This window comes from Pleuronectes platessa, chromosome 4, assembly GCF_947347685.1.
Source record: "Pleuronectes platessa chromosome 4, fPlePla1.1, whole genome shotgun sequence".
NCBI lineage: Eukaryota > Metazoa > Chordata > Actinopteri > Pleuronectiformes > Pleuronectidae > Pleuronectes > Pleuronectes platessa.
In genome coordinates this window covers 29,268,000-29,283,021 of record NC_070629.1, presented here as the reverse complement: position 1 = coordinate 29,283,021, position 15,022 = coordinate 29,268,000, and the positions used below count along the sequence as shown (strand labels likewise).

The following is a 15,022-nucleotide window of genomic DNA, read 5'->3' as shown; positions in this document are numbered from 1 at the left end:
AGGCGCAGCAGGGCCAGAGCTACCAGTCCCGTCCTCAGGCGCAGCAGGGCCAGAGCTACCAGTCCCGTCCTCAGGCGCAGCAGGGCCAGAGCTACCAGTCCCGTCCCCAGGCTCAGGCGCAGCAGGGCCAGAGCTACCAGTCCCGTCCCCAGGCTCAGGCGCAGCAGGGCCAGAGCTACCAGTCCCGTCCCCAGGCTCAGGCGCAGCAGGGCCAGAGCTACCAGTCCCGTCCCCAGGCTCAGGCGCAGCAGGGCCAGAGCTACCAGTCCCGTCCCCAGGCTCAGGCGCAGCAGGGCCAGAGCTACCAGTCCCGTCCCCAGGGACAGAGTTACCAGGCACGTCCCCAGAATCAGGCACCGCAGAGCAACATCCACCAGGACCGTCCCCAGGCGCAGCAGGGACAGGGCTACCAGGCCCGTCCCCAGAGTCAGGCACCGCAGAGCAACATCCACCAGGACCGTCCCCAGGCTCAGATGCAGAAGGAACAGAGCTACAAGGCCCTTCTCCAAGCTCTGGCGAAGCAGAGCCAGAACATCCACCAGGCCCGTCCCCAGGCTCAGGCGCAGCAGGGACAGAGCTACCAGGCCCGTCTCCAGGCTCTGGCCCAGGCACACTTCCAGACTACACCTGGCCCCAGGGATCAAACTAGGTTGGTTGAAATTGTCAATTTGGTCTATTCTATTTAAATGTGTACACTCATTGTCTTGTGAATTTCACTTTAGAGGGCAGGGGACCAGTCTCAACTATGGAATTAAAGGAGGATTGGGCTAAAGCCTGAAATTGCACATTATGCCTGCAGGGGTGAGTCTAAACTTATTTGTATGAGGACATCTTGGTTCTGTTTACTGCTCTTGAACAACACACACGAATTGTGGTCTTGATCTATGTAAAGTGCCTTGATGAAGTATGTTATGATTTTGTGCTTTTGAATTAATTGCTTGAATAATCTGTCCTTTCAGGTGCTGTAGGTGTTTCATCCAATGACCCATGTTGAACTAAACGTGTACCATGAGTCTTTTGAAAAATAAAAAATACTTTTGATATATTGGTGTGGAAATCTAACTTTAAACTGAGCTGAGTGTTCTCCAGGTACCAGATGTTTTTTATATCTGCTATTTTCATGAGGAGGACTCAAGGCAGTCCAGCCAATAGGTTGAATATGAGTCGATCTCATAAAGTGGTTTTCATGGCATCTCCTTGTTGCTGTTGAAACTGCGTCATCACAAGCCAAGTTTCATCAAAACTTGACTTTAAAGTTGATACTCCCATTTCTCAAATTATAATCTTAAAATTTCTCAACAGTGCCTGTGTCCTTCAGATGAGTGGTGGGAATGTGGTGACCCAAGACAAACTACAGGCCTTCCTTTGATCTGCAGTAACTGGTTTTGGCCTCTTGAGAATTGAAACAAGCTGTGAACATGACTGACACAACCTTCATGAATCTAAACTTGGTTTTAAATGCAGTACAATGTTAGCACTTAGCATGTTAAGGCGCAGCACTACCTGGCTCTTTTATTGGATGGTACATTTTTATTTTGTACCCTTTTATACCCAAAGGGAAATATGAACCCAACTGTGGAAACTTTGACAAGTCAGTGATTAACTCATGACTTTAAGAACCAGGTATTAATGCAGTTGGTGCAAAACAATGGTAATTGACTAATCAATCAGGTGACCAGAATATCACTCAATGCTAATTGCTGGTGCTGCTCAGTATTTGCTGGATTTGTAAATGACCAAATGTTCACTAACAATTTGGTCCAGTGTCTGTCGTGCTCAAAGCTGGACTCTACTGCTCCCATGAGGCCAAACCTGTTAGTGCAGATTGAATGAGGCTTTACGACCCAATGATGACATCAACTGTCCAAGAAATGCAAAAACTGGACTCTACTGCTAATCCCTATCGAGGGATTAGTTAAATACCAACAGCACCTGAAACTACCAGGAGCAGTTAGGTCATTGAGTTCGTTCAGTTTCTGTACCAGACTTCTGAAGTGGACTAAACGTTTTTGGCATCACCTGAAAAGTGTCTGAATAATTGGTCTTTGTTTTGTTCCCTCGTTTGTCTGAGCATAAAGAGCTAAAAGCAAATGTCTGATTGTTAGATTGTGCTCCCCGCTGGTTTCCACTGCCCCCCAGTGGCAGATAATGCAACTGCTGCACATTGGGTGGTTCAGATTACCTCAGGCTCAACTCTGTTAGAGGAAATAAAAATGTTATTATGGACAAGTTTAGCAGTGGACAACCATTTGCAGAATACCCGATTATCAATAAGACATTAACAAGGATGAAAAACCACACAGCATGACTTATGCATGAATAAATCAGTGTTCAGATGTAGTATAGAGACGTTTATAGTAGAGAATCTGTATTTGAGTTATAAATGTGCAGCTTTTGCTTCCTGTTCCATAAGAAGCATAATCCTACTGTCTTCAGCTGCTGCAATAAACCTACAAATCTACAAATGTGACGACATTAAACTCAAATTACAACTGATTTTCCATTTATAGGGAAATAGAACTCCATGAAGTCATTCACACCTCGTGTTTCTATAACAAGAGATGACACATCATTTTAAACTGTTGCTCTGGGTGAGCTTCTGGAACATGAAGCCTTATGACACATTCAGAAAAAGGTCTACTCAATCACTGAGAACTTTTCTTTGTGTTGGTAAATCTGGTTAAAAATGTCTACTAGAGTCAAGTTGTATTAACAAGTAATTGAAATGTATCTGAAATGCATCATTTCAATCTTCTCTTTCCTTTTACCTTATAATAGTTGACACACTGGAGACCAGGTCAAAGTCAATATTAAATCAGAATCTGTACTTCCTCAAAGTCGTAGAGTAGCAGAGTAGATTCCTAGAGGAGTGAAATTATTTGTCTGTTGTGAAAGATTTATTTAAAATAAGTGAAAATCTGGACCATGAAAACTGTACATGATTAGCAATAAGTGATTCAGCAAAGACATTTAAATCAAATGTTGAACAGTGAAGTAGAGGAAACATTATATAAGCTTCTTTGTAAATATCTGATAACATATTATATACTTTACTAGTACTTTAATAATAAATATTATCACCATTACTATAAGTACTAGTTATAGTAGTAGTAGTAGTAGATGAAATAGTAGTATAATTTGTATTGTTGTTACAATCCCTAAGAGTGTTATTATAATAATGATAAATATTATTTTTAGTGGTGGTAGTACTAGTTGTAGTCGTAGGAGTAGATTAAGTATATTAATATCATTATTATCATATTTAGTATAATAATAAAAACAAAAATATTAAGAATTGTTACTCTCAGTACTATTACAAGTATTAGTAGAAGTGTTAAGAATGTGATTACTATCATAATTAATTGTAATATGATGATGATTCTTATTATAATCATTATTATCATTATTAGTAGTATTATGATTACGATCATTATTATTTGATCATGCTGATAACGATGATGATGATTATCATATTAAGCTGGATTCCCTGTCTGCAGTGCGGCCTGTGATGAGAGCCATCATCTTATTGACTCGGGTCAGTCTCGGTTAGATAACCCGGTGTGCGGAGCTCTGACACCGGACTGAGACTCAGTGACCTCAGGCTGACGTGTCGCTCGGGTCCAGCCCCTCATCTTTCTCCTCCTCCTCCTCCTCATGCTGCGGTGTTCAGTCTGCTCCGTTATTATCTCCCGTGTCTCCTGGACTGTATCTGCAGCTCTGACATGTCGTCCATCTTCCCCCGGTGGATCTTCACCTGCCACGAGGTGAGAGCTGCGCTTTCATCTGTGACTCGTTTTAATCTCAGATCTGATCTGAGGACGTTTAAAAAGCGAGAGGAAAAAAACCCAGTGACGCCTCATCTCCGTGTGAAGTGATTCGTCATTTTGCTACATTGACTTGTAACATCCTTGTGTCATCGGTTATTTAGCGGTGAGGGGATGTGATGAGATGTTATGTGATGTTATGTCTTTGATGCGTTGTTTTATTCATCGCTGTGACACAAAGGCTGAGGGGACATCAGCGGTGTTTCCTCGGTTGCTCTGCGGTGGAAACGTTCAAAGAGTCCGGGTGAAGCCAGGCGACAGGACCGTGTTATCAACAGACACGATTCAGTTCATAAATACACTGACGCGGTTCATCGTTCCATCCGCTGCGGCCTGTTCCACCGTTAGTTCACCATATTGATCTCAGATCAGCAGAAACAACAGCTCCACTGTCAAGTTACAGGACGTGAGAAACACCACTTCCGTCCAACATCTACAAAATAAAAGTTTGGCTCTGATGTTGAGGGATGGGCTTTGATTTTACTCCTAAAAATGTTTTCTAAAAAATTTCCCTTCATTAAAACGTCTACAAAACATTAGATGTATTGATTTATTTTAAATGTTTTACTTTGAATGATGTTGGTTGATAAATCGATGAGAATGTGGTCCATTGTGAACGTATTGATTTTAGTGCTGATGCACACTCCCAGGCTTTTATTGTGAAGGCTGTGTGGCTGAACTTCCTGTTGTTGACCGGCTCTTTCATGCTGTTTGGTGTCTTGAGCTCCATCACAACATGGTGGAGAAGCAGGTTGGTCCACTGACACAAGCAAGCGGGCCTCCGGCATCGAACCGTGAGTTCTGCACCTAAATGGGTGGATTATCTACGTTTATTATGAAAGGGATTTACTGTGTGCTCTCTCAGTGGCATCCTTTATATTCAGGGATATTTCCTTTTATTTCTGCTGAACCTGTCTCATGATTATTATCTGACTGCAACAGATATTTATATTTGTGTTAATTCTCGAGTTGTATTTGACACTATACATATATAATTGATAAGCAGGAGGTGGTTCTCTGACCCTGTGCAGCTAGAGATGATGGTATTGATCTTCTCAGCTGAGAGGCAGAGAGTTCAGAACACAGTTATTTTCCTATTATGTTATTGTATTTTACAGACTGAATTAGTCCACACCCGACTTATTTCTGGAGAATTATTATCAACTCTTACTTCCCATAGCAGCAGATAGGATGGATCCTGGAGTTCTTCCTATGAGACAACAATACTAAAGATCTTATTGTGTTGTGGTTAAATTTGATTTTAATGTTTTTTTATCAGTAGTGGCAGTAACAGTAGTAAGTAGAACATGTGAGTATTACTTACCGTAGCACAGGTTTACTTACAGTAGCACAGGTTTAATGTGTAACTGGATTTGTCTCTGGCTTTGTTTGTTCGTTCTGCACATGACCTCTGTCCTGACGTTAATGCAAATGGTTGCACGTTTCCATTTGCAAACATTGCTATTCATCTGCAGAGGGTTTGTGTTGCTGCTGGAATTTAAAGCAACACAATAACAGCCACTGCTGCGTCAGACAGACGATATATATTTATCCTCAAGCAGCTGATTGAACATGTGCCAAAGATTTAAGGTAACCGGAGGAGGGCGGATGCGTGATGCACTTCTGTCAGCTCAGATTCACACGTTGGTGAAAATGAAATGTTTTTACTGGATGATGATGAAGAGTCACAGGACCATTGAAAGATTTGTCCTTTAGTGAAAATGAATATAAATTATCCCAAGACATCACATCCTATGTAAACAATTCGCCCAAAATCTCCACTCGGGTTAAATTCAATCAGAAACATAAAGTCACTCAGTAGAGCTCATAACTCAGTCAAGGCCTGATTGTCTGGTTCTTATTGTAGAAATATAATAGAAAAGCATAAAGATTAATTTGTCACAAAACACATTTCGCGGTAAAGAAAGTGCCGGTTAATTCACATCTGCAACTTTAATGGATTGTTCTCAGGCCCATTTTGAATCATGACGTATTGTATCAAATCATATCCTGGTATCGCATCATATTGTATCGTTTTGTATCTTAAGATTATTATCGTAGTACGTCTTATTGTATCATATCATGTATCGTATTGTATCATGTTGTGTCTTATCATTTCATATCATGTATCGTATTGTATCAGTCCAGCAGGGACGTGTGGCAACTGAGCTCCTGACCATAACATTCTGAGTTTCAGTTTTTTAAGAAAGACTGATTCACTGTGTCATGCGACGTGTCTGCTCTCGGTCTTCAGCTGCTCCTCCTGATCTCGGAATGTGTCTCTCTGTGTTATGTAATCAAGCTCCTGCCTGCGGAGGCCGGATGTGCATAGTTTCTCTGCTGTCGTGTGTGTGTGTGTTATGTTGTGTTATGGCGTGAGTAACTCAGATTTGTAAAAGAACAGTATGCAGATATCATGCAGGTCATGTTGTGTTTTCTCTACTCTGAATGGAGAGTTTGAACACTGTTATCTGCAGCAGCACTCAGTGAATAACTTGACTTGTTTTGGTTTTGTATGTTGTCCAGAGCTAAAGGATTAAGTTTCAACATCCTAATTATCTTTATCTGCTGATTCCAGAAATCTAATTCTGTCTAAATGCATATTTGGAGAACCTTTCATGTCGTTGGCTTCACGCGTGTCATGTGAATTGTTGAGGGTCAAGTGAAGGTCAGTGTTGAATTTGGACACGCGATACATTCTATATCAATAAACTTTGAGTGGGAATCATCAACTTAAGTTCAACGTCAAGCTTCACCGAACTTTGAATTAACAGGTGAACAGCTCTTTGAGCAGCAGCAGGTCTTTACCTCAGGTTCTGTGGACTGAGACCAGCAGCAGCTCTTTATTAACTGGGGTTCAATTGCTGCAGATAACATTTACAGTTTCAGAAAGAAAAGCATCACCAGTAAACAGGCCGTTCAAACCAGGCAGAACGAGCACTGCTCTAGTTTTGAGAACTGGCAACATCTTGAAAGTCTTTATTCGTTTTTGTCTGCATTCTCTATTGTTGATGCTCTTCAAACTCAAAAGCAAACTTGGACCATTCCATCCCCACTGATGCTATAAATACCTCCCACCATGTGCCTTAAGGCCCTTTGAGTTACAACGGCATGGCTGCACTCTGAAACCCCTTCTCTTCAATGGCCTGTGCAATGCAAGGATGTCGTTTTGCTGTGCCACATGCACATCCAATAGAGACTAAGCTTTCAGCCAAGAACAAAATGCACAATGAAGGAAAAGCTGATACTGTGTGTTCAGGATTCCTTAGTCATATGACTCGAGTTGTTTTTAAGATGTGTGAGTCAGAAAGTGTTGAGAAAACCCTGGAAGTTGTGATGCTTTCTTTCAGGGATGTGTGGAAGTGTTGTCGAGGCTGTAGGAGTCCCTCAGGGAACTGATCGAGATCCTTTTGTGTTTCCAGCCACAGGATAGACTCTGGATCACCCAAAGCCCTTCACAGCATTTCAGAGTGAAACTTGTTGGGCTGTAGTAAAAATTATTTTAATTGAGTCTGTTTAATATTTTCTTTATCAGTATTGTGCATCAAAATAATGAAAATGTAATCCTCTCACAGTTTTCCGGAGCTAAAGAGGACATCTTTAAATTTCATGAACAGCAGAAATATATAAAATCTGCATATTTCAAAATGCTGGCAGCCCAGAAAATCAATAGATTTGAAAGCTTAAGTGTCCGACTCAGACCTGAGCCCGAATATTATTTCAAAATCTTTGTTCAGATATCTACACTCTTGTCTGAAAGTGTCCTTTGTTTACTTACTGCAAGAAAAAACCTTTTCCACCTCTGACCGTATCATTATTAACATTGAAAGGATGTAATTGCCTAAAGGACCCTGAGCATGATGAAGATTATCTTTTTGCTTCTGTGCCTAAAGATAATCTGTGTTTCTAAAAGAGAAGTAACGACGTGAGCACCTGATGCTGATGAGACCTTTGAGTCCAACACATGGACACGTTTCCCCTCCGGCTTGTTACAGCTGCTCTGGATTTAAAGGCACCGTGTGAAAGAGCTGTGAGCGTCACAGTGAGTGTTTATTGCTGAGGAGGGAGAATGCTGCTGCTCATTTGTCTGATGGTGAGAGATCACTGCCGGGGACACCATCAACACGCTGTGGACATTCCTTCTGCACTGTTGTGTGAAACATGATGTGGTGATTACATGACGAGTGGCGGTTCAGCTGCTGAATCAAGGCAGGAAAAAACAGACAACACAAAAAAGTTCTGTTCAAAAGGTTAGATTTAAAATTTATGTTTAAAATGGTCTTTCTTTTTAGATTAGATTATATATTAGAGTTTTTAAATTAAACTTTACTGTCACAAAACTATAAAATTCTTTGAATTTCGATCATCACTGGTTCCTCATTTTCTGGCTGATTCCGAGCTGACGTAGCAGAGTTATATGCAGAGTCATTCAGCTCAATTAAGAAATGAATACAGATGGAGACACTCTGGCTTTTTAGTTGATTGATCAATCAGTTAAATCAGCTTGACCTTACAAAAACTCATTTTTGGTCTTGTGAACGCAATATCTCAAGAATGCTTGATTGAAACCTGATGAGAATTTTGAGGTTGAAGGTCAATGTCAGTGTGACTGACTCTTTCTTGCCTTCTGAACATGTTATCTTAAGAATGTCAGGAGAGAATCCTTTCAAATTTTGCACAAACGTTACTTTAGACTCACAGATTCACTGATTAGATTTCAGTGGTCAAAGGTCACAGTTATTTAAAAGAGGGCAGAACATAATTTTACTATTATCTGCTCAAAATTGCATCACTGAAATAGTTTGAGGGTCAAAACAGGCCTGACTTGAAGTTTGGCTGGTTTAAAGCTATCTGCTGTAGGTCGCATTAAGTTTCCCTTGAGCAAGGCAGGTCACTTCCTAATTGCTTTGTGGTTAACAGGGATTATTGATAACAAGCTCTTGTAAATCTGAAAGGTAAAGACGAGTTGAGAATTCTTCTCAGCAACACACAGACAGATCAGGTTGTGAGTTGTACTGTGGCCTCCTACGCTTACTGCACAGTGGGATTGTGAGGCGATCTGGCTGAACCCATCTGCAGTCCACTCCTCGGCTGGATATATATGTTTGGAAGGAGGAAGGAGAGAGGGAGGGAGACGAGTAGAGAGGCAGAAGTGAAGCAGAGACGTGTTGTGCTGCAGTGCACACGGTGGATGGAAGAGAGGCAGAGAGAGCAAGGGAACAGGGATTTAGTGAAGCTGAAGGGGGGATGGGAGAAGTGAGGGGAACGTTTGATGGAAAGACGGCAGCAAAGAGAAAGAGAAGAAAATGGATGGAATAGAGAAGTGAATGTAGCCAAAGAGAAATCCAGCCCCAGAAATTAGACAATTGTTACAATGAGCACATAAAGGCTATTGTTGCTTGGAGGCACAAGTGCAAAACTAGCATCCGATTTGAGACCCAGAAATAGTCTGATGTGTGGTTTTAGGTCTTAATGCAGTTTGTGTGTTTGTGTTACCTTAAGCCTCGACATTAGGCTAAACCTAATTAATCCCTGTGAGGAAGTCACACAACAGTTGACCCGACATTTGGTTGAAATGAAAACCAAAACAAACTCCATCCGAGGACTGAAGCAACATATGCATGATTCTAAGTACTCCAATTTCTGTTCCCTGAAATGCACTTTGGATTACAAGAAAAAAATAATCCTGTCTCTTCCGTCAAAACCATCATCAACAGTCGGTTGCTTGTTGCTGCAGGATGGAAATGTTCTCATGTTTGCAGATGACACTGCATCATTTCTCCAAACTTTAATCTCCATTCATTTTCTCAGGCAGTCGGTCACTGCCACTCAGCTCCTGCTGTGGAGGAAGGTCGGCTCACACTGACGGGTGGGTGCAGGTGACGACACAGGTCGTCTGTTGTGTAAGAGGCTCTAAGCTTGATCAAGTTCAGGCCGGGAGTCGCTCGAGGAGAGCAAACTGTCCCTAAGCCTCTTGGGACACTGGGATCAAGGTCATGTGTTCATCTTCAGCTCACACTGGTCGATCTAAGGACATGACATGTAAGCAATCAACTTAGAGGTGAAGCTAATTAAGATGTGATTACCAAACAACTTAGTAAAGAAAGAACATCGATCTAAAAGGATAGAATCAACATCTTGAAAGTTACTGGATAATCTTTACGAAAAAGTTTGTTCTGCAGGAAAATGCTCCTCCTTTTGTTTTGTGCCGTAAACCATTAGCACATTTTCCACCAACCTACAGTTTATGAAATGCAGCGTAGAGTTCGCTAGAGTTCGGCAATCAATAGTGTAATATTACTAATGACTCAACATCATTGTGGTGGTCTCCTTCCATCTATCCATCCATTAGCTTCACCGCTTGTACTTCTGAGGGGAACGCTGGGATTGTGGTAATTTATTGATGCCAATACGCTTGATATTGCACTTTCAAAGAAACAGTTTTATTTGGATGAAACCTTATGAGCTTCAGGGACGATGACCTTTGAACTGTGGAGGAGGGAAAGAGAAAATAGCATTTCCCCAATAAGGATCAATGAAGCTTCATATTTTGCTGCATCAAGTCATTTGATGAAAATACATCAACACAAAAGAAGACACCATATGACTCTTATTTTAAATGATCCCAGTTCAAGTTGTGTTTTTGTAGTTTTCAGTTGATATAATGTTCAGACTTATTTGAGGACTTGATTGACAGCGAGTCCTGAATTTGCAGTTGTAAAATCACAATGTCTTTTCTGACACACATTCCAGTACTTGGCTGGTGTTGGTGGGAAACTTCCCCCCTGAATACAGAGCTCAGAGCTCCAGGACACAAGGTCATGGTTGTTTCCTATGTCCTCCCTTTCTTGTCTGTCCCGATGGTTTTGGACATATTGTGTTCTCCTCGGCGAGAAACTGGTCAACCAGCTGTAGACATTTGATGTGAGACGACTGAAAATCTTGAGACACTTTCGGGATGGTTGAACATTGAACATTCCTTCCTTTCGGCTCTTCGGCTCTTGTTGTGTGTCTTTGGTTGACGCTGAAGCGGGAGGCGATGAATGTGTGCAGCAAACAAAAGCTCTTTCATGGGTGTAGGGACACACACACACACACCGACACACACTGAACCAGTAACTCATCAACCAGACAGCTTAACTTTCCTATTCCTGCAGGAAACGAGAGAAGACAATCAGAGACTGGCAGAGCCGAGGCCGCATGAAAGAACCAGTTGATGCTCAGTAAACAATTAGAATCAGTGACAGATTGAAACTAGTTCTTTTAATTTATGTTCTGATTAATGGAAAATAGAAAATGTTGTGGAATGTGATGTATGTTCAGTCTACAGCCTCATCAACATTCCACAAATAAATTATGGTCATTTTCTGCTACGAAGCAAAAATACATTCCACTTACTGGCCCTTTTGTGTTGTGGAATTTATCGACCCGCTTTGATCTACATTAAAGAAGTTGTTCTATGAACAGCGACAATATTGTATTCAATAAAAGTGAGTTCCACTGGGGGGGTGCACTTCATCTATCATCCTAATTGCCATCTCCTGTGGTTGTGTCGTCGGTCTCTTCCTGGTGAGGGTGCGCCCTCACTCGGATGCAACCCCTCCTCCCCGTCCCGGGCTCAGACCTATTCCTGGAAGTGCTGGTGATATATGAGGGAGGACGTCCTTTGTAACAGCTTGCCTTTCCTCTTCCCTCAGTATTTCATAAATAGGTCAGTTTCCTGCCCTGCCACCACATATAGCACCTTCATGTGGGTTTTTCCAGAGAACCCGTGGAGACTGTTTGTAGAGAGCAGTCACAGCTGATTGACTCAGACATATTCAATGAATCCCCAGTTGTTAGGGTATTACCACGGCTGGAGAACCCTCTTATTGTTTTTCTGTTTTGAAGAGAGAAAACCAGAAAACCCCAATTTGAAGCTGAACAAAACCACGAAGGGAAGAAGGCTCCAGATAAGATGAGATGAGATAAGAATAATAACTATTCATATCTAAAGAAGACACATTCTGCTCATATTCAGGTTGATCACTTCAATCACTCTCCACAGACTGTCCATTGCTGCAGCTCCTCCTTTCAGCCTCTGTCTCAAACACATGGCACTTAGCTCCTGTCTCTTTAATGACCTGTTGGCAATCTTGACCTGAACAGCAGGACAGAAAAAGACTGAAACCACATCAAATGGACCAATGATTCGTCTTCAGTCTTTTCTGTGTCTTCCCTCTTACAGCTGCTAGCCTGGTTGCCATGGTTACCCCCTTTCTGTCTTCATTTATTCCTCATTCTTTTCTTTCTCCTTCTCTTTTTCTCTTCTTCTGTGTTCCCTCTTTCTCACGATGTGTTCTGAAACACACTACGACTCCTCCCCCTGATTGGCCGGCCCTGTAGCTGTGGTCTCTAATGGAGCATGTGTAATGAAATCCGATTGGCCAGACCCGGCCCTCTTTGTTCTCGTTAACCCGTTATCTGATCTGCTGTGATGTAATCTGGTGATAGGCTCAGTGGTGTTATTGTTTGTGCTCAAAGGGACCAGGAGGATGTGTGTGTTTTCTTGAAAAAGTGATTTCTGTGTGTTGGAGGGTTGAAACTCTGTGATGAGTCTCAGCTGCTGAAGAGCTGCACAGGATCTTTTTATGACTTTTCACTTGATTTTGAAAGGCTCGGTAAATGTAAAGGAATTTGTTGTTGTGACCTTGTAGGAAAATCTCTTGATAAATATCTTGCAAGTTCTGTATAAAAATGCTCCGTTATTGAGCCTGTGAGTCTATTCAACTTGTTTGTGTGTGTGTGGGTAGGTGGGTGAAAACTTGAATAGCCTGTCCACATTTGTCCAGTGTGTCACTCAGCAGTCACACAACACTACACAGCAGCTGTGATGGGTCCATTATAAATACCAGACTAAGAACTTTGCGTCATGTGACGGGCGCGGTTTCCTGTCGGCCATGACGCATTCCTGAGATCATCTTTTTCCTCAAATTTGGCAAAACTCTTCGGAATGTCTCAGCATTGAAATGGTAATGAACTGTATTTTATATCCTACTTTTCTGGACATATAAACCACGTTCCAGTTCAACACATTCATGCCATTCGGGTCAATCTTTGGTTCAACATCTTGCCCGAGGAGCCGGTGATCGAAACACTGACCTTCTGGTTCCTGGACTGTCTTCTTATAACCCCTCTATTTTTAAACAAGGCACAATGCACCGGCTTTATTAAAGGGAATTAGAGATACTACTCAGATTAGTTTATTGCGTTATATGCCTTAAAATAGCCAGAAGATAAATTAAGAGACTAACTGCAATTGTTTTCAACCGTGCACCTGATGCAACATTGAATTTGTACATGTACAAGAGGAAAGTATGAACAGTTAAGCCTTCCTGCCATGGACATAAAAACTTTATGGATGTCTTGATTGTCGTCGGCTCGTCCAACTGTAATAAACTGCTCCATTTGTTTGTGATAGACAAAGGAAACTGATTGAAACCATGTAGCAAGACGTTGTGATTAACATCGTTTATGAAATGTTTTGTTTCATAAGGAAACTGTGGTGAGACAAAGTAGGTTAATAGTGGGAGACACTGTTTTGACTGACTCGGGCGTCTCTTATCAAAACCATGTGAGATTATGAAATGTGTTAGTCTGCAGCAGCTTTGTTTACAAAACACATTCTTTGTGGAAAACACACACACACACACACACACACACTGACCTCGAAATCCTTCTCATGCAGCCATAGGGTTGTGTTAAAATTCTTATGAGTTAAATTCACGTCCTTTCGTCTGTAACAGATAACATCGGAGGGATAATTCATCCCCTGCATGAACTTTATATTCTCCAACAATCAATACAAACTTTTTATATATTGAAATTATGCCTATATGAATATATATATATATGATATCTTTAGCTCATGTCTTATAGGATGCAGCAAATCCTCTGAAAATCTATATCTGAACTATCCATAACATTATTCTCTGATTTCTTCATGACGTCACTTGATGGAGAATCATTCTCTGATCAATATTTCTCTTGATAATCTCCCTCTTATTTCTGGAAAGTGTGTTTTCTGTAGCCATATCCTCTTGTTGACCTTGACCTTGAGCTTTGGCTGATCAGATCCAAACACACACACACTCAGACAGTTGTCGTTGTCCTGTGTTAATGTCTGAACTCACCCTTCACCACCCAGCCTGCCTGACCCGGCAGCTAATCTCTTAAACCCATTTCAGTTTCCCTCGTCTGGTGTTAACATCGTCTCGCTCCCCATCACAGCCACTCAGCTAATGTGATCATTTCACCTTCCACTGACCACAACCTTTACACATCAAATACACTCAAACTTATCCTGGAAACATTTTTATATATTTATATACATTTAAACGTTCGCCCTTTGCAACTTATCAATAGAAACTGAAGTGCATTGTTTTCTCCAGATCTTATTATATATTTTTACTTCGTCTCATTGGTTTGTGGAGAGTTTGAGGTTCCTTCATTGTTATATATTCATTTTCTTCATGTTGTGACAAGTGATGATTTCAGTGATTGATGGTCTTTGCTTGAAAAGATATTGAATCCGTCCCAGATCAGAATGTGTCAGTGTTGATAACTGTCCTCTTCCACGCCTGCAGCAGGGCATCATGGGTAGCCATGACTCCATGTTCGCAGCTACGAGATAAAAAGGTTGAGCTCCACTTGGATGGAAGAGAAGCTGAAGCCTCCCTGACATCAAATACCTTTCGAGTCTGTTTAAAAAGGTCATTTGTGGAGAGTGGCGTCTGAGTTATTATCCTGGCAGAGAGTCAACCTCTCACCACGCTGACGTTGAGCTTCAGACCTGCCGTCTCTCTTCTCTTCATGTAGCAACGAAAACGATGCAGCAGCGCTTTGCTTTGCTCCTCCTTGTGATCCTACTCGTAGAGGTCTCATCTGCATTTGTATTTGTGGTAAATATCCATCTGAATCTATATTTGTTTCGTCTCGCTGTCATCCACTCTAATGTCACCGTTTGGCTTCCTGCTCGTCTTTTAAATCCCTAAATCAGATTATGTCCTTTCTGTCTTTTCATCTCCCACTTTTCTTTCTGTCCAGTCACAGCCACACTCGTCTGACTTCCGGAGAGATTTAAGAATCAAAATTTAATTCCAGGTTTCGCTTTTTATCAACCTACTGTATCTGGGATTATGATTTAAAGCAGGTGAAAT

General features: G+C 41.6%; 2 protein-coding genes across 3 annotated transcripts in view; both read left to right on the top strand.

Moving 5' to 3' along the window:
- LOC128438536 (uncharacterized) overlaps window positions 1–1,369 on the top strand; it is a 34,673-nt gene extending 33,304 nt beyond the window's left edge. The window contains exons 18-19 of the mRNA XM_053421118.1: window positions 285–542; window positions 1,319–1,369. Coding sequence (XP_053277093.1) covers window positions 285–542; window positions 1,319–1,369 — 309 coding nt within the window. The remainder of the gene's footprint in view (window positions 1–284; window positions 543–1,318) is intronic.
- A 2,266-nt stretch (window positions 1,370–3,635) lies between these two features.
- rusc2 (RUN and SH3 domain containing 2) overlaps window positions 3,636–15,022 on the top strand; it is a 30,630-nt gene continuing 19,243 nt past the window's right edge. The window contains exon 1 of one of the 2 annotated variants that reach the window (XM_053419934.1): window positions 3,636–3,764. The gene's annotated coding sequence lies outside the window, so the exon portion shown is untranslated. Of the gene's footprint in view, window positions 3,765–4,518; window positions 4,619–15,022 lie in introns of those variants that run through there. The other variant, XM_053419935.1, reaches the window with a different exon arrangement.